Source organism: Colossoma macropomum, unplaced genomic scaffold, assembly GCF_904425465.1.
Source record: "Colossoma macropomum unplaced genomic scaffold, Colossoma_macropomum, whole genome shotgun sequence".
Classification (NCBI taxonomy): domain Eukaryota; kingdom Metazoa; phylum Chordata; class Actinopteri; order Characiformes; family Serrasalmidae; genus Colossoma; species Colossoma macropomum.
Window position 1 is genome coordinate 10695649 of NW_023494807.1, and position 19471 is coordinate 10715119.

Consider the following 19471-nt stretch of genomic DNA (forward strand, 5'->3'; position numbering starts at 1 on the left):
TACAACACAAATATAGCCAATTTAATTACTATCCAAAACCTCTAGTGACCCTACATGTCTTTTGAATGTTTAAATGGAATGATGGACATCTGGTTCCTATCACTACCACTGTGAACAGTTCTGACTCAGAATGGAGTATTTCACAACAAACCACTCTAAATGACTATTTACATCTTCATGATGTCATTATGCAGAAATGATCGGTGGAATTATTTACACTCTAAATTGAATTAGAATGTGTTGATGAAGGATATGAATTCAGCTGAGAGCTCAGTGAGTTTTGATTTGAGGCTCATTGCTTGGGTGTGAGAAGAACACTTGAGACAACAGAGGTTTGTATGAAACAGTCTGTTTTTTATTGAGCCATTATTTTGTCACATTCTTTGACAACACAAGAAGCACAGCAAAAGATTTAGCCCGAATGTTGCACAAAAAACAGGTTGCATCTACTTAAGCATGTGTTAAGCTTGGCAAGAAAATAAAAGTCTGGTTGCTGCATCAACCCATGGCGAGTGGAAAGTGCATGTGAATGTGAGTAGATGTGTGGAAAGAATCCATTTGTATGATGAAGCCTTGCAGACTCGGGTGTTAGTAACAGGGTGTGGGAAAAAATGGGCCTTTGAGGCCACGTTTCGGTGGGCAAGGAAGTGGACGAGAGGATGTTTATTCCTTCAAAGCCCTATGGACAGATTCGGCAATCTTCTCTAACTGTGGCTTAATCTCTTCCACCAGATCGGAGATCTTCTTTTGCAGTTCTCCAGATTCGTACTTGTCCCGAAGGCTGGTGAAGGTGCTTCCCGCCTGCTCCCTGTACTCCTGGATGTAAGGCTCAATGGCGTGTTTCAGCTCCTCCAGGCGCTCGTGCCCCTTCTTGACCAGCACTTCCACGATGGGTGTCAGCTTGGACTTGGTCTCCTCCACGTTGGTCTTTATCAGTTCCCGCAGCTCCTTCAACACAGGCTCGAACTTGCTGCGGAAGTACTCCATCTGCTCGTGGTGCTTCTCGGCGTACTCCTTGAGCAGAGGCTCCAGCTTCTCGCGGTACTGATCAATGTGCTTCTTCACCACCTCGCGCAGCGCCTCGCGCTTGGGCGCCAGCTCCGTACGCAGGTCCTCCACATCTTTCTCCACCTTCTCACGCAGAGCGGCAAAGGCTTCTATTACCTGTGGGCCAATTGTCTCTCTGACTGGTCTGAGAGACTCGGAGGCAGATTCCAAGTATTTCTCGATTCTGGTCAGGGACAGGGTGAGGCGATCCCTATAAAGAAGAGAAAAGAATGGAAAAAAACGTCAGAAAGCATTTTGTGTAATTAATGCGATGCAAATAAGCTTTGAATGAGTAAGACACAAAGATGCCTTTGAGTGATGCCATTGAAAACAGACTTTTGGTTCCTTTAGGAGCCATGGTTGAAAAAGAGACTTGTTAGTGTGAATATTGGTACAATGTAGAACCATTTTTGCCAAGAGTGCATGTGGAGGTTCTGTCTTTTGTGCCATATAGAACCCTTTTAAAAATGTTCAAGAGGCCATATACGAGAATGTAATGTTTCTTAGATTGGTCACTTTCTGAAAACTTTACGTTTGGTAGACTGTTAGTTCTGTGGAAGTGGTTCTCAAACTGATCTTCAGGGTCCCCCAGATAGTCCACACTTTTGCTTGCAGTAAAAAGGGATAGAGGACAGATGTGGACCGTGTAGGGGTTCCTAAAGCCTTGTTTGAGAACCACTGTACATAAACATATGTGTAAACACTATTAGTGCATGTGGAGGTAGAGAGATTAACAGCTTAAAACTACAAGGGTCCACACATGGGCCCACACTGTGGTGAGAACTTGTAAATTATTTTTTTATATATACATCAGTTACTGAAGATTAACAACTGAATAATGAGCGGCTTTAATCCTCATTGGCTGAGAACAAACGAATGGCGAGCTTTATCTCTTACTTGAGTTCCTTGTACTCGGCGTCATCAAGGCGGTTGATGGCCTTCTGTGCGGTCTCCTTCACCTGACCCAGGTATGTCACAACTGCAGACCTTATCTGTTCATACTGAGTCGGCGCATCTGCCTGCATGGAGCGGGCCTGGCAACCTGGACAGACAGGAGGCTTAAATTTTGGGGCTGTGCACACCAGGCTACTGGGCTTGGCATTTCGTCAGCTGGTAACTTTGAATACTTGATGTTGAAGCTGAGAAACATTGCTTACCTGCAGCCAGGAGAATGGCTAGTGCTAGAGCCACGAACTTCATGGTGGATCTGTGAAGAGAAAGCAGATCAGCATCACTTTTTGCCATCAGATGCATGCATGACAGAAAAAGAGCAGAAGGTTTTAGAACCTGCGGAACCCGACCTGAATTAGTCCGGTCCACGGCAGATGTCAACCTACACTCTAATCCAACTTTACGTTCTAATCCAACCTGGATAAAATGGCAATACAAAGGCTTCACAACTAGATAAGCGCTTAAGCGCTACCTAATCTCCAACCGTTAGGATTAGCTTGGGTGTTAGCCGAGGAGGCTTTGTCCCTAAACTGAGTTTTCTCTCTAAGTGATCTACACATTTAAAACTAAGTTTTAAATGAGGTTCCAGACCTCTCTACAAGTTTCTCTTTCCACAAATGAACAGCAAGTTTCTGGGTGCTAAACACAATTCAGTGAAACTCAGTCAACAATTTAACAATCCATTTTTTTTCCCTACAGTTGCTTCAAAATTCTTCCGAAGTTCTCCTGTAAAAAGGCAAGTGTGTCCTCAGCTCTTCTGCTTACCCGTTGGTGATGCTGGTCTGGGAGAGACTGAAGAACCTGGGGCAGAGGTGGATGTTTTATAGGGCCCGAGGAAGAGGGAGGGAGCATGGTGGGGGTGTGAGTGTGCATCCGTGGAGGTGGACCTCACCCCCGCTCATTGGATGAGTTGGGTACAATGGTCACCTACTGAGCGGAGGGGGAGTTTATCAATAGAATCAGAAAAGTGTTGTAAGGAAATGTACCCTCCGTCTTTCTCTCTCAGCCAGTGGCCTCGCTTTTCGACATTTTTAGTGCAGATAATAAGAGTGAACGTCTTGTTTGTATCTTGCAAAAGCTGAAGAACCCAAAAAACACTTTTATGGTACTGTTAACACAGTCATTCCAACCTTTGGCGTCTTTCATTTGAGCAGAATTGCACAAGGCTGCTAACCTCACACTCCTGCGCCCTTCAAGATGAACACCAACTTTCACCAACGTTTTTAGATGTAATCATGATAACTAAAATAGGGGAAAATCCGAAAAAAAAATTTTGGGGGAATATTCAGCCTTACGTGCACATCTTTGCCATGAATGTATTAAAACCCCACACATTTTAAGCTGAAACCTTCTCAAAACTATTGTAAAACAATGTCCCAGTCGTCAGGCTGTGTATTCATAATCATCTCATGTAATACCTTTCTGTGCGGAAGCTTTTAGAGGTGGATGTCTGGTTCTTATCACCACCACTGTGAACAATTCTGACTCGGTTAGTTTCTGTACAATGAGAAAACACTGAATGAATTCCCCTTTTAAAAAAAGAGTCTCTTTACGGGTTCTTTAGTAAAGGCAGTGGTTACAGTGCATAAATGTCAATGATTTATCTCTATGATGGATGATCTCTTGTATATGGTTCTTTAACTTAAATATGTAATGAGCCTGGAATTTAAGGGGTTAAAAATGTTTGGCTATTTTTTAATCTGGCCACAGGGGGCCATATCCTCAGGACTGACTAGCTTTATGAGGAATTAACCCCTGAAATTCTCAGGCTTAGCACATCTTAGCACATCTTACAGCTTATTGCTCGTTTTACGAAAAATGTTGTTTTTTTAGTTATATAGAGGTTTGCCAGGCATTTGGCATTTAGCTAGTTCACATTAGCTTGAGAAATGCACTGTTTCATCAGAAAATACTGTTAGTCATGATAGCACCAATCACTGAGTGCTTTTGTCAAAAGCAAATATTCTAAAGCAAACAACAACAGAGACAATCTATTTGAACTTAAAGAATATTCTTTTTCTTCAGCAGTGGAAAGACCATATATGGACGTGGCTGTGTAGGCTGGCGGTCAGTCTGAGTGGGAGGATTAAGTAAACCGATCAAGAAAGCAAACAAGGTCTAATGCAGTTAAGTCAATGATCAAATCAGTGGCCTGTGGAATCTCCGTCTTTCTCTGTTTTTTTTCAGGGCCAGCGTTCTCTTCAATACCTTCTCTGATAAGGTTCTAAAAGGGCATCGAGTACAGGTTCCACGCCATAAGTGTCGTAATCTTCACGGTACATACTGTTACCATATCGCTGCATTAGACTAGGTCCGCCAGCTTTCTCTGCACGCCGTGGCAAAATGACAAATGGGTTAAAGGGTCAGCCAAACTGTCCACTGCACATGGACTTTGAGCTAAATGTGCTCCACCACGTTTTCATGCATTTGAACAGATCGAAGCTTGAAGATTTTTAATGATTTTTCTTAGTTACGTTGAATGTTTTTGGTGGTTTTTAGCCCTGTTTGGTAACACAGTTAACTCAGGAAAGTGTATCATCCAGTATAAAAGCCTTCAGCTTGACTTCAACCACCAGCGTTTGGATATTGTTCATCATCAAGAACTTAAAATCTTTTCAGCAATCAGTGGAAGTCATTTTGCACCAATTTATGTTATACTATTCCTGCAGACATAATCAGACAGAGTCAATTTTAAGCATATCATAAACATTATATATATATATATATATATATATATATATAAACATATATATACATATATATATATGTAAACCTTCTACTTTCAGTCCAGCTGAGCTCTAAGGTTAATCATTAGTTAGAAGCAGAGAGAAAAGTTCACAAAATCTTTGTATTGACTTAATAGACACTCTTCTAAACGCTGCGCAGATGTGACGATACGACCTCCAGCAACAAACTAAAACGAAGTTGTAATGAAAAAAGTAGTAACTGGTACATATTAAGTAATAACCCAGAACATTTATGAGGACGTGTGAACTTTAACCAATAGGTGGTCAATAAAGGGGGCATCAAGGGGGAAGAATCAAAGCTAAACCTATCAGCTTTTCAGAAGCCTTCCTGCTCTTTCATCCTTAAGTCTTTTCTTATGACAGTCTTTTAACACCCACTAAGTGTTTTACAGATCAATTGATGTAATCACAGCTCATCCTCCAGTATGCTAAATTCAGCAAATAAACAGTAATTGTGCATTTAAATGTGCAGAAGTGTGTTCTCTGTAGAGGATGTGGTCACTTATTTTCAAGATCATTCATAAAATGGTTTAAAGAACACATTTGCACAGTATAATACAGTAATAATGTTAAAGTAATACACTCTAATGTGTAATACCAATTATATAATAACCCATTTAAAATAAATGCAGTACAATTTAACAAGATTTGTTTTCTTCAGTGGTCAGGACCCCCATGGACCCTCACAGAGCAGGTACTATTTGGGTGGTGGATCATTCTCAGCACTGCAGTAACACTGACGTGGTGGTGGTGGTGTGTTAGTGTGTTGTGCTGGTACAAGTGGATCAGACACAGCAGTGCTGCTGGAGTTTTTAAACACTGTGTCCACTCACTGTCCACTCTATTAGACACTCCTACCTTGTCAGTCCACCTTGTAGATGTAAAGTCAGAGACGATAGCTCATCTGCTGCTGCACAGTTTGTGTTGGTCATCCTCTAGTCCTTCATCAGTGGTCACAGGACGCTGCCCACAGGACGCTGTTGGCTGGATATTTTTGGTTGGTGGACTATTCTCAGTCCAGCAGTGACACTGAGGTGTTTAAAAACTCCAGCAGCACGTCTGTGTCTGATCCACTTGTACCAGCACAACACACCACCACCACGTCAGTGTTACTGCAGTGCTGAGAATGATCCACCACCCAAATAGTACCTGTTCTGTGAGGGTCCATGGAGGTCCTGACCACTGAAGAACAGGGTAAAAGGGGGCTAATAAAGTATGCAAAGAAACAGATGGACTACAGTCTGAAATTGTAGAACTACAAAGTGCACCTATATAGTAAGTGGAGCTGATAAAATAGACAATGAGCGTAGAAACAAGGAGGTGGTCATAAAAAAAAATTCTATTTAAATAAATAGTAAAACAGAATTTTACTCAAAATAATTTTGGACAATATCTGTAAAACAAAGGGCAGTTGGCATTTTCAAAGTGTATCAATTAGCAATGATACTTTAAATACATTGTAAGATAGATTGTAGAAGAAAAGTCCAAAGAAAGAAGCTGCTGGTGTGAACTTTCCTCAAAGTCAGGCCGTCTGCTGTAACTGAGCCTGAGCTTTTAATTGTAAATGAGCTGCCACCCTCCTGACTGATTTTAAGATGGCTCCACAATTTCAAGCCCCCAGACTTTCCCTTCTCTTCACGTCTTTTACAGCTACCCTCACTCTCTCCCTTTCATTCAGCTGTGATCGTTCCTTTTCTCTTCTTCCGACCTGTTGAGCGCATTTCTATATAAGGACTCGATTACAATGTCAATAGCTCTGTTCACTCCTCACTCCTGGTCTCCTGATAGTTGCCACTGAATTTGATCTCTGTAACTCCAGTCCCCAACATGTTGCTCCTGCATCCAAAAGACATCATACAAAAAGATAAAAACTGGCAAATACTTTTTAAATATTAAATATTAAACATTTAAGAAGCCAAAACAGCAATGAGGCATTCCAGGATAAATACCAGGTGTGGAAAAAGTATAGAAACTGTGCTTAAAGGGGAATGCAGATTACAGCTGTTAGCTGTAAATGTACATACTGACTTTTGTAGCTGTGTCTAATGTTTTAAGCATCTTTTTAAGCCCTGCAGCCTTTGTGACCTGGTTTCCCCTCCAAATGGAGAATGACCCTGGCTATAGACTAAACTATGGCCTCCAGAAGGCCGCTACTGTTTTTATTACTAATTACTAATGTGCTTTAGTTCATGTCGTACACACATAATCAAGTCTCTCAGCGATTACCTCACTCAACATATCACAACACGGTTTGAGGCAGGTTTGGGATTTAGGTGTGCAGTTAGCACAGTGCTAATTGGTGACGTATTAGCTTGCATTACTTCTTAGCAACAGTTAGCCTTGCATCTCCTATGAAAAAAATAAAGAAGCAAACTTCAGACACCAAGTATTGATCAACTGTATCATATTATTTGGGGGGTGGGGGGGGGTGGGGGCTTAACAATTCGATTTCTTAACTTTTCCTCTGAATGAAATTTTATTCTGTGCTTTTACCTTCTATTAAATACACACTGACAATAACACTTGACTTTATAGGCTCAGTACTTACGGAAGCCGTGGTCCTAGAACACAGGTCTGCTGGGATTGAGGAAGAAGGCCTTCTGTACAAAAAGTGCTAAATTGTCTAGATGCTGTAACAGCCTGAAACCAGCACAACCTGGATTCCTCGACCTACATCTCTTGCTGATATGAGCTCTCATGGGATGCGTTTACAGCTTAGAGAGGCTTTTCTTTGTTCTTCGTTACCAAAGCGCTTCACTTTCAGATATGACACACATGTTATTACAGTGTAATGTCATGTAATTCACATTTAATTTGAAAATGAAAGAAGTGGTAGTGTTGTAGGCCAGCACTTTGGTCGTGATCCCTCACTGACCTTTACCTGAAGGCAAACTTTTTTTATGTTTTAAGCACTACACTTATATGAGAAAGAAAACTGTACATACTGTAAATCTAAGCCATGTTATCCTGGCATTATTGTGTTTATTTGATGTTTAGCTATTGCGTCGTGCACCTTAACTTACTTACATCTTACAACTGACCTATCGAAGCTCCGCCCACTAATGTGTTCTTTTATTAACTGTGTAACTTTAGCATGTCCAAAAGTCTGTACACAGCAGCGTTTCTTTTTAAATCAAAGGTATTAGTAGAGAGTTTGTCTCCCTTTGCTGCTTTAACGGACTCTGTCAAATCATTAGTTTGTGCAAGTTTGAAGGCTGATTTTTGCTCCTGAGTGATTAATTACTGTCTTAAACTATACTTTATGGTCAGAACGTGACAAACAGTGGAACATGTCACAAATCTGTCATGGGACAGTGGGAGAGAGTTTCTGGTGAGCTGTTCTGCCAGCTGGAAAAGCACGGCCGCAATTTTTGTAATAGTTGTAATTTAAGAAAGAAAACTGATTATATTAGCTGTCTGGTGACGAGAGCTAAACTGTTTAGTTTCTCAACAGCTGGTTCGGTACGTCAGTTATAGATCACACTGCCTCACTGCCGTCACTCCTACCACATCCATGTCAGAGCACAACACAGTAACTAACATTACTAACTGATCTACAGTAACATCAATTCTCCCGTGCTGTGTGAGTGACGGAGCGCTGCTTCAAGTTAGCCAGCTGCAAAACACAGCTAGCCTGGGAAGCTAACGTTCTCCTGCTCTCCAGTGCCTCACATACATACAGCATCATCAGTTTACTTTCATTTAAATCAGGGCTGTAATTTACATGAACCCACTTCTTTCTTTCACTTTTGTTGCTTGAGAATGCACTAATACTAAAATATGACAGTGCTGTAGTTGTGTGGAGCAGATGTGATTTAACGCTGCTAAAGCTGGTTAGGATGTACAGAAAGAGGCGAGTTCGCTGTAGGACAGTACAGTTACACCACTGATCTTGTCACTCGCACTCGGTAACAGGAGAGCAGATCGCCGGGAATGTATAACTCCACATTTCAGACGTTGCTAAAAAATATTGGGTGACTCATTTCACTTCGTGATGTTAGATGATTGGTTCTTGATCACTCATTAATTCACTAATTAGGCCTGTCTGGGTACTGTTAGAAATACAGTGTATCTCTGTAGAAAAGCTCGGGTAATAGTGTAGATCTCTGAAGTCATGCCTCACTCTGTCATCCGGGTACTCCGGTTTCCTCCCACAGTCCAAAGACATGCAGTCAGGCCAATTGGACATGCTAAAATTGCCCCTAGGTGTGAGTGAGTGTGTATGTCTGTCTGTCTGTCTGTCTGTCTGTCTGTCTGTCTGTCTGTCTGCCCTGCAATGGATTGGCGACCTGTCCAGGGTGTATCCTGCCCTCCGCCCAATGACAGCTGGGATAGGCTCCAGCACCCCACCGTGACCCAGAAGGATAAGCGGTTTAGATGATGTATGTATGTATTCAAACTGCCCTAAGGAGTGTTCAGACGACGCCTTTTCCAAGACTCTCAAGTCGTCTCTCAAGTTCATTGTTGTCTGAAAAGCTCTCCTCTAACCTGCAAAGGGCCTGTTTGTGGTTTTAAACTGCGCACTTAAGTTGAAAAAGACGTCAACTTTTCTGCTGAGCATCGTGAAAAAATGACATGGATCATCACAGATTTGTTTACCACATGGTGAACAGCTCAGACCCAGCGTTCTGAATATGGGCATGATGCTGACTACAGAATGACAACACGACTTCAGAGGTCTGGAGCAGGTGTACGTGATCCTAAGCATAGGGCTGTGGAGCAGTGGAACCGTGTTCTCTGGAGTGATGGAGCTCCATCCAGTATCTTTGGGATGAGTTGGAGTGATCCAGAACTGACCATCCAAGATCAGTACCTGACCTCACTAATGCTCAATCAAATCCTCACAGCAATGTTCAGCATCTAGTGTAAAGCCTTCCTAGAAGAGTAGAGGCTGTTACTGCAGCACAAACTCACTATTAACACCTTCATTTCAGAGGAAACGCTGGAGTCTACGGACTTTTGGACTTGTAGCTCTACTCAGTGTTTTCAGACTGTGTGGTCAGAACTGCATAAATTACAACAACATTACAGCGATGATAAGGATCAGCAGGCCACAAGCCAAGATGGAAGAAGTAGAGCAAAAGTCACCTTGCAGACTTCTTCACCGGGTCGAATTTGTTTTTTTGATGCATGTTGACTTTTTTGCTGCGAGTGCTGATCACGTGACTCGTGGGCTGACGAGTAAAGAGAAACTGTGGCGCAAAACAGAGACCTTGGCCCACCACCTACTCAGCTAATACAGGGAACAAGGCAGGCTGTTCCAAAAATTGGCGGCTAAAATCTCAGATCATGAGGTTAAAACATTCTGTGTGCATTCGTCAGTCATTGACATGCATTTTCATTCAGCTTTCCGTGGGTCAACCAGAGAAACTAGGAAATAATCTCATTCAAATATGATGTACCATTCACATGGAATTTAATAACGAACTGACCGAACGCCCCTGGGCTTTGAATGCTAATATTTAGCTTGGCAGTTCATCGTGTCCAGCTACTCTAAAGCCACAAAGTTTTTTTTTTTTTAAACAAACACCCACATCTGTACTAAGGAGTAATCTGCTGAGTATCTGTGTTCAAGGGGCAGTTTAGTTTAGGCCATCGCAAAGTCCTCAAGCACAGCTGCGTTACATAAGTAACTAATCGCCCCCCCCCAAAAAAAACATGCAAAAAAAAAAAAGAAGCAATATATAAGGTATATTCATATATCTAGATTTGTTCGTACAAATTTTTGATTGCATTGAATAGTTCTAAACAACTACACAAAAATCGTGTGCAGTTTATAAAAATATACTTACTAGAGAGAAAATTGAGTTCAAAAAGAAGTTTTAAAATTGGGCATTTCATGATTTCATAACATTTTTTTAATGAAATGGCACAATTTTATGTATGTGTGTATGTGCTCTTCGATATATATATATATATATATATATATATATAATATATATATATATACACAACACACACACACACCACATACATACATACAAAACAGATAGATAGAGGCAATTTGTTGCATGCAACAGTGGAACCTGCAGTGCACATGATGGGAATAAATCAATGTGCATTTCTATGAATTTCTGTTCCAACTGACACAGCAGATGAACTTTGTACTGTAGAAAGCTCTTCGATTCAAATGTTAGGACAGTCATGACACTCACTGCAGGACAAAAGTCTGGAAGCAAGCACTGATTAAAAAATAGATATAAAATGTAAAATATTTAACTTTACCTGCAGTTTATTCTGAAATGCACAAAAACACCCTTTTATGTTTTTTCTTACTGCAAATGTCAAAATGTATAGAAATGTACAATAATTGTGGAAAAAAAAACATTTTGTAGAGGTACTTTGCATTTTGTTGCCATAAGGCAACAGTGTGCATCATTGCAACATCCAATCTGCAATGCATACATTGGGAGTGAAGTAGTATACTGCCATGAAATATTGCCCACTTTTATCATCAATGCATGAAAAAAGACCATTTATGCCTGTCTTTTTAAAAATACAGTAAGATATGAAAAATATACTGATAAAATCATCAGCTTAAAAAAGGGAATATAATAAATATAAGATGGTAGAAGTCACCATGTGAAGATAGAAGCACAAACTGTAACAGGACGGCATGTGAAAAAAACTGTACACAGTTTACACAAAGTTTCTGAAAAAGTGTCAATGAGTCGACTTTTATATCGTCATTAAGCAAAAACCTAATGCAGTAATAGGTTGAGTTAGGTTGCCCACAGTCAGCACATATTTACTGACATGTAGTTTAATCAAAGCTATTTGTTCCAGAATATTCCACTGGTGTTGCAGTGATCTCTTTGATCTCGTACTCTGTGGCAGGGGTGCATAAACTTTTTGTGCCAAAGTGCAATGCTTGTGATGGGCCAACGGCCAAAAGACAAAATAAGGATAAAGGTAAGTTTCATATGGAGCATTTAAAATGTGTTTTTTTTAACATTAAACTACTTTGTTATTAAAATACTTCAAAAATGTGATTCAAAAGAAAGAATAGGAAGTTGTATATGGAATAAATGAATATGTTTGCTCTCTCATTGGGTGAGGGAGCGGGCTCACTCCTCACTTTGGGCTGCCCTGCTGTAGAGTATTCTATGGTATTCATTGACTAACAGAATATGACGCTCAGAATAGGAAGCTGTATATGAGCCTAAGGTCTCCATGCCCAATGCCAAGAGTCAGGGTATAAAGCCCCCCAGCACTGGGCTGTGGAGCAGTGGAACTGCGTTCTCTGGAGTGATGGAGCTCCATCCAATACCTTTGGGATGAGTTGGAGTGATCCAGAACTGACCATCCAACATCAGTACCTGATCTCACTAATGCTCAATCAAATCCTCACAGCAATGTTCAACATCTAGAAGCCTTCCTAGAAGAGAAGAGGCTGTCACTGTAGCAAAGGGGGAACAAAATCCAACTCCTGAGGAAAAAAAAAAAAGTTTGACGTTCATCTTAACGTTTGTGTCATTTCTAAACTTTCGGCCTGCACCGTAAGTACAGTGATCTGCTTAAAGCTGTTTAGAGCTTACAGTGGTCTTTCTACAGTGACTGACCAAAGACCCCTCAGCACAGGTCAGTTCTGCTCTCTGTGTGGAAGTGGAGGATTGTGAGCTGGAACTGCAACAGCTCGGACATCCGATTCGCAGAAGTGTGCACAGATCAGATGAACCCAAACAGCCTGAATGATGGATCTGAAACACTTAACAACAAAGAAAAAAAAAATTCAAACCAAAATGGTTCTTCCATTTGCTCAAGAATCCCTAACCTCTTATACACCAGGGTATATTTTGGTTTGTCCATCTGAATTTACGTGACCAAATCATAAGGCAAATTATTCAGTAACTGCATGAAATCCAAAAATCTGAAAGTCAAAAATCTTAGATGCTCTTTGTATTATTTAATAAAAATAATTTTTACAGAGCAGATCACTGAAGAGACGCCATCTGTTTATAGTTTATAGCCCAGATTTCGTGGAAAAATGGGTCGACTTTCAGTAGAAAAAAAAAACCTGTGAGTGAAGCTTCTTTTATTATAAGGCTTTAAAATACATCACCCATCTATTTGACTGGAAAGAAGACAGTTACAGCTCCCACCTTTTGAATGTAGCTTATGAAATATGAACGTTATGAAGAATATGACGAAGTGCGTTTTGGAACCACCGGTGGTCTCACGGAGTTGAAGGGCTAAATGGCACGCTTTTGTGTTTTTGTTCTTTTTAGAGAACGAAGATGAAATCACATCATTTTTGGTTAGAGGAGGTTCAATTGTGCACAAATTGGCTGCTGTCTTAAAAATAAAGTTGCCAAAAAGCAAAGAGGGTTCTTTAGTGGTTCTTTGGTGGCACTTCTAGTTCAATAATGAACCGGTAAAGGGGTTAGTTGAAGAAGAGGTGAAAGGTGAAGAAGCCTTTTAAAGTTTACAGAAGCTCCACTAACGATTCTATACCAACTTTTCTCTAGAAAATCCAAATGATGAGCCATTTAGAACTTTTAATTTTAAGATTATACTGCAGTGACTGAAGGAGGTTCATTCATGCATTTTAAACTCAACATTACAGACACGTCTGAACATTTTGCTGCTTCCTTTCGGTACACAGAGAAAAACCCTGACAAGGCTAGTTCTTGGCAAAAAAGTGCAGCTGATAAGCAAAGGACAAACATGAAGAGAGCAGACCTTTAGAGCGAGAGAAAAAATGTCAAATCACAGTTCTAACCACACATAATCACAGCTGCGTGAATCTGGACGACTAAATGCGTTTCTAAGCAACTGGCAAGTCATTAAACACGTTTAGTTCCACCAGGTGAGATTTTTTTATTATTTTAAAGAATATGCTCTAGTCATTTGCATCTTCACAATCGACCATTACACAGTACACTTAATGCATTCATGAAAACCAAATAAAGACATGTTCATATACATATATAAAAAAATCCAAAGTCCAAAACCACATACTTGTGTTCCCTTTAGAACAAAATAACATGAAGGAACATCCTAGAAAAAACAAATTGAACAGTTACGCTATAACACAAACCATGGGGCCCAAATCCAAATATTGAAAATAAAAACGATAATAATAATAATAATAATAATAATAAAGTTTCGGACAGAGCACGTTTTCTGACCCCGTCCATGTGCCTCAACTCAAGATGGATTAGAAAATATATTACATTAATCAATAAACTACTTTATAAAGTAAATTCATCCGTCTATAATAAACTTTCAATGACTATAACTTATTTTAGAGACCCCATTAAAAGATTAAAAATGAGAAGAAAAAACAAATTTATTTTAAGAGACGATCAGGGTAGCAGGAGAAAAAGGCAACGAACGAGACGTTTGTCACAGTGGATTGCTGAAAAACGTGGCAGTAGCTCTAGCAGATACGTTTTAGCATGGTTATTACCTCCAGTGGCCTTTTTTCTTTGAAAATTAGCTCATTTTTTAATTTTCACTTTCTAAACTTTAACAAATTTTCATTTGTAGATCATATTTAGAGCTTGAATTTGTTAAGAGTGGTCTGTTTTACTAATACACAGAAAATAATGTAGAAATTGAGTGGAGTGGTCATGTTATGCTGGATTTTGGTGGGTAATTCTATCATGTTTTCTCTTTACTGCCATTGTTTAGTTCTTTATTGCATCAGCAGACTTTAAACTCTCTTCTACAGGTGCTAAATGTGTTTGTCTTCTCACAAGAGCACGATTGCAAAAATAAGATACTCCACTTCATTAAAGGGACCCTCCAGTGCTTTTTTTAATAAACCACTCTGTAGCAGTATGATTGATTACATCAGACAACCCACTGCCTTAAAGGGCCCATATCAGGGAAACCACATCACCACATCTTACTCACTTTTTCTAAACAAAAGAGTTCGGTACGGTATGTAAACACTGCCATTCACTACGCAGTCCAAACAGTTCATATGGGGAAACTAAGCTGCAAAACAACCCGTTCTGAATGAACTGTTTTGTGATGTCACAAAAACCAGTGCATTTACATAACCGATTATTCAGCTCACAGCAGTTTAACCGCATCCATTTACACTTAAGTTATGGGTAGTATTATAGGCTTGACTGCTTTTTGAACGAGGCAGCCAATAAAAAAAAGAGGTCATTTACATACATTAGCCTTAAAGGCACAGTAACAAAAGACTGTTTAATCCTAAGGGATAATGAAAGGTTGGAAAACGGTCGTTAAAACTGAAAATGATGTAGGGGGATGTAATAACAGAATTAGAATATAGTAAACAAAACCATGTTCATTAGTGTATAAATCTGCCCTTCATATCTACAGAGGGAGCAGCTCCTTTTCAACAGAGGCTGCCATGGTTCTACAGTAGCCCAGAGTGGACAAACCAAACTCTGGCTCTAGAGGGCGCCCTTCGCTTTTTTACGCTGAAACAGCAGCTTGAATTTGGTGGCGCTGTAGCTCCGGTTGGAAGATGTAGAAAGAAGAAGAATCAGTGGTTGCTGCCGGTGCTGCTAATCATTTTGTGCTTTGGGAAACCAAATTTGGACAAATGGAAGATCAGACTTCTTATTTAGCACAAGAAAAAGTGAGGGAGGGTGAATCCTCACCTTCAAAGAAGAGAAAGAAAACCTGACAGCCACCGTAGGTTCTACTACATGCTTGGAAAGGTAGGGGTGAGGGAAGAGGTGGAGGGTTCAGCTGGTTGCAGTCTGCAACCTCACCACTAGATGGCACTAACTTTTAAGCGCTGCTCCTTTAATTATGACTAGAAAAGAAAACCATACAAACATAAGCGGACAAATAAAGTACAAGACATATAGAGGATATGGGACCCTTTAATATACGCTTACAGTAGAAACCAATGGGCAGGTGCTTCAGCAACTTCCCATTGACCGCTAATGTAAGTGCTGTTGGGTTTCTGTGCTTTAAGTTTAGGGAAACGCTGAAATTACTGCCTGTAGTAAATGACTGAATCCTGCAGATGCAACTGAGAGAGATCAAGTGGAAAAACACTGGAGTTTTCCTTTAAATCTAACATTATGCCATTGCAACGCAGACACGGTCAGAAGCCCAGTCACATGCTAGTTTCTAGTTTATATATTTAGGGTGTTGCTACTGTACACAGATCACTAGAAGTGTTTTTTTTCCTTTTCTCTGTTAGTTTACAGTGTCATGCTCCTGTAAAATCACTGCCTGCATGATCATTTCCATAGAAGAACAGAAAACATTTGTCAGCCTCGTTAACAAAAATATTGCTCTACAGTACTTCAGTTATTATTTCACTCATAAGAAAATAAAACAGCATTTTTTAGACTTATGTAAAGAAGCCATTTCTTATTTTTCTTTCCTTTTTTTTTGTAGCAATACAAACAAAAGCATGTACATGCAGTACAACAAACGCATTCATTTAACAAAATTGTACAAATAAAATAGCACATCGTAGAAAAAAATTAAATAATTCAATTCACCCTCTATGATACTGAGCTATTATAAAATACTCCAGGGGGAATTTATTATCATCATCATTATTATTACTGTGCAGATGAGTACAAGCAGAGGATTTTAAAGCATGTCGCCTTCTTGTTTTTAGCTTTTAGCTCCCACAAGCGCAGCCCCTTGTGTAAATGCATTGATGCCAGAGTCACGTGGACGTTAATTCTGACTCACTAGACAGAGAAAATAGCTTTGTTTGACTATTAAAGGAATATTTCAGCATTTTTCAACCTACAATACCATTAATGTTAAGAATTATATAAATAATCTCATTTTATATTTGAAAACTTTGAGAATGTATATTTAAATAATGCCAAAATGGTATTTTAGGTGTTCTATTTTATTATATTTATATATCTTTTTGCCAAATTATTGACCTCATTTTTGAATAATCACTTGAAACATAAGCCAAATAATAAAATACATTACTGTATATTAATACAATAATATGTATAATTTTACAGTCGTATGTAAAAGTTTGGGCACCTCTCTGCACAATTCTGCACACTCTAATGCTCAGTTTCTGTTTACTGATTGAATTTAACAAAACAAAAATAAAACATAAAATGTAGCCAAAGTGTGCAAAAGTCATGGCACACTTAATGTTTTGTTTTATTTCTCCAGTATGTTAGAATTTGTGCACTAAAATTAGCAGAAAATGCCATATTTCAGTTCTCTGTGCTAACTTTTTCTTACTTAGAAATAGTTCAAACACTGGCATACGACTGTGTTATTAAACTTTTTAACTTTTGAACAACAGTGTCTGTAGCATGTGGTCAAATACTAAGGCCAATATTTTTTCCTGTGCTTAGTAAAAGAACAGGAAAATCACCGAATTTAATAGACGTCAATGGACACAAGCTGAAACTGAAGCAACTTCCCATCGGCTTCAGTTATAAAGGTGTTGAAGTCCACAGTTTTTAGGTTCTGAAACTGAGTAAAGGGAAGCATTTCAACAGTATTGTTCATGGTAACTGACCGTTTGCTATAGATACAGCAGGCAGAGATCAGGATGAAAAATGCTGGAGTTTCCCTTTAAAACTGAAAAGAATTCTCAGCCTGTAGAGCAGCTGCTGTTTAGTTTGCTACCTGCTGCGTCTGTAATGGCATATAAGACTGTGTGTGGTGGCTTAAGAGGACAGAACACAGTGTATTGTTGCTCACATCTGGGGTGATGGCACCTAATGAGGCCTGGTGGACCTCCAGCACTTCAGGGCAGGCAACGGTTCTGCAGCTGTGGTTACTGGAAAGGGAAGACGACCAGAGCGGAACGCAATGACGGGGTGGGTAATGTCTCAGGCATGTAGATGGAAAAGGGGTTAATACGCTTCCTTCTGAGTGTGCATCTGCTCCTGGATCTTCTGCAGCATCTCCTGCATCCGTCGCAGCTGGAAAAACAGGCGGAAAACAGAGGAACATTGATGATGTTAGTAAACTGAACCATCAATAATGGATCGAAAAAGGCCTACGTGACAGCTTCGAACTGGTCACGTGACCAAAGGGCAAACTTTGAGCGCAGGCCATTGGCCAATTGATTATTTATTTATTTATTTTTACTTCTGCATGGCTGCTTTACTGGACTGCTTAACTCTTAGCATGTTAGCATTGGGAACTGGCAGCAGGGAATCGACAAGACTCGCTTTGTGCCACCACAGGATCAATATTACGGCAGATTTTAGCTTCCCAAATGATAAAAATCTGAAAATAAGCTGATTCAGTCAGATAGTATCCATGATACTGAATTAGAGTAAATTGATGTATTTTATATACATATTTACACATTTTGTGCAGAAACTGATGCAAATTATACACATGTTGATATAAAATGATACATTTTTGTGGGGCATTGTTACTATCTGAAATTATTTCTTGTCATAATTGTAAAAATACCTGCTTGCAAGTTGCAAAACCTCAATGTTTTGGTGAGAAATTAGTCTGAATGTGGGCTTTGAGCTATTCTCTAAAGTGGGGCTCAGTTTATTAAAGAATATTTATCTATATGTAGATGTTGAACAGGAGAACGTGGATTGTGCTTGTGCGTACTGATATTTGGTGTCACAATTATGCCGACAGTCTTACGTTTATAAGATTTTAATGACAATAATAGTTAATAATAACAGAACATAAACAAAATTCACTTCATAAAGTCTTCAGTTTGGTCCACTGGACAAGAAACTACCATACAGCAAGTGGTTCTCAAACCCTGAGGACTGGAGTGAGAACTACTGCTCGAATATACATGCAGAGACGAAATAGTACACACAGGGTGCCAAAATGGGGTTCTTGAGTGATGTCAAACTACAAACTCTTTCTCAAACCCCTCAAACTGGTCCCTGAGAACCGGTTTGAGAACCACTGCTACCAAGGACCATGTTTAAAAAGGGTTTGTAGATCGTACAGGGGTCCCTGAGGCCCACTGCCGCAAAGAACTATGTTTGAGAAAGACATCTATGAATCTGGAAGAACCTTTTAAAGATTTAAAGAACCTTCTCTAAATGTAAAGGTCCTATCCCAATTTAAGGGTTCTCCCTAGAACCTTTAACTCATATGAAGTTTCCTTAAATTTTAAAAGGTTTTTTTTTATTTTTTGGTAACCAAATGTGGTTCTTCCATGGCATCTTTATTTTTAAGAGTGTGATAGTTTAATTAACGTTGTGTTTCTGCTGGACGATAATAAAGAAAAAGAAAATTTGTCAAAACGGCCTTTACACTGCAAAAAATAGTATCTTGTCAAGTGAAATTATCTTAATTCTAGCTGATGTATCTAGTAGTTGAGATGGTTGTGCACATATTTTAAGATTATTTAACTTATTTCTAAACATTTACCTGTTTTAAGTCATTTTATTAAGTAAAATTATTTATACAGGCAAATAATTTAGCTGGTTTCAAGCACATTTCTTAAAACAAGCAAAATTATCTGCCAGTATAGTGAGATAATAAAAATAAAACAACTAATATGTTTGGAAATAAGTTAAATAAGCTTAAAATAATCTTACAACAATCTCAAAACGAGAAATACTAGATTTACTGACTACATTTAAGATCATTTTTCTTGACAAGATACCATTTTTTGCAGTGTAAGTACTTTATTCATTATACGTTATTCATTTTTCAGCATCACAATGAAAAAAATGCAGAAAAAAGTATATAAAAGCCTCAACAGCTAAATCTAATCTCAGCTGTTTGAGTGTCAGTGAGTCTCTCTTTCCCTTTATTCCAGCTTCCATTCTTTTCAGGAGACTCACTTTCAGTTC

At 39.3% G+C, this 19471-nt stretch overlaps 2 protein-coding genes across 3 annotated transcripts in view; both read right to left on the reverse strand.

The window, feature by feature from the left end:
• Window positions 1-333: 333 nt before the first annotated feature.
• On the reverse strand, window positions 334-2948 carry apoa1b (apolipoprotein A-Ib). 2 transcript variants are annotated; one of them, XM_036556648.1, is made up of 4 exons: window positions 2764-2948; window positions 2205-2254; window positions 1945-2089; window positions 334-1258 (listed from the first exon to the last, which is right to left on the reverse strand). In XM_036556648.1, the coding sequence occupies exons 2-4, from the start codon at window positions 2245-2247 to the stop codon at window positions 664-666; spliced, it is 783 nt and encodes a 260-aa protein (XP_036412541.1). In that variant the 5' UTR covers window positions 2248-2254; window positions 2764-2948; the 3' UTR covers window positions 334-663. The 2 variants fall into 2 exon arrangements, with proteins under 2 accessions (XP_036412541.1, XP_036412540.1); XM_036556647.1 differs by having other exon boundaries at window positions 2696-2886.
• Window positions 2949-13540: 10592 nt separating this feature from the next.
• The window catches only part of sept4b (septin 4b), a 30807-nt gene continuing 24876 nt past the window's right edge, over window positions 13541-19471 (reverse strand). The window contains 1 exon segment of the mRNA XM_036556762.1: window positions 13541-17605. Within this exon segment, the coding sequence (XP_036412655.1) occupies window positions 17537-17605 (69 nt within the window). The 3' untranslated portion in view covers window positions 13541-17536.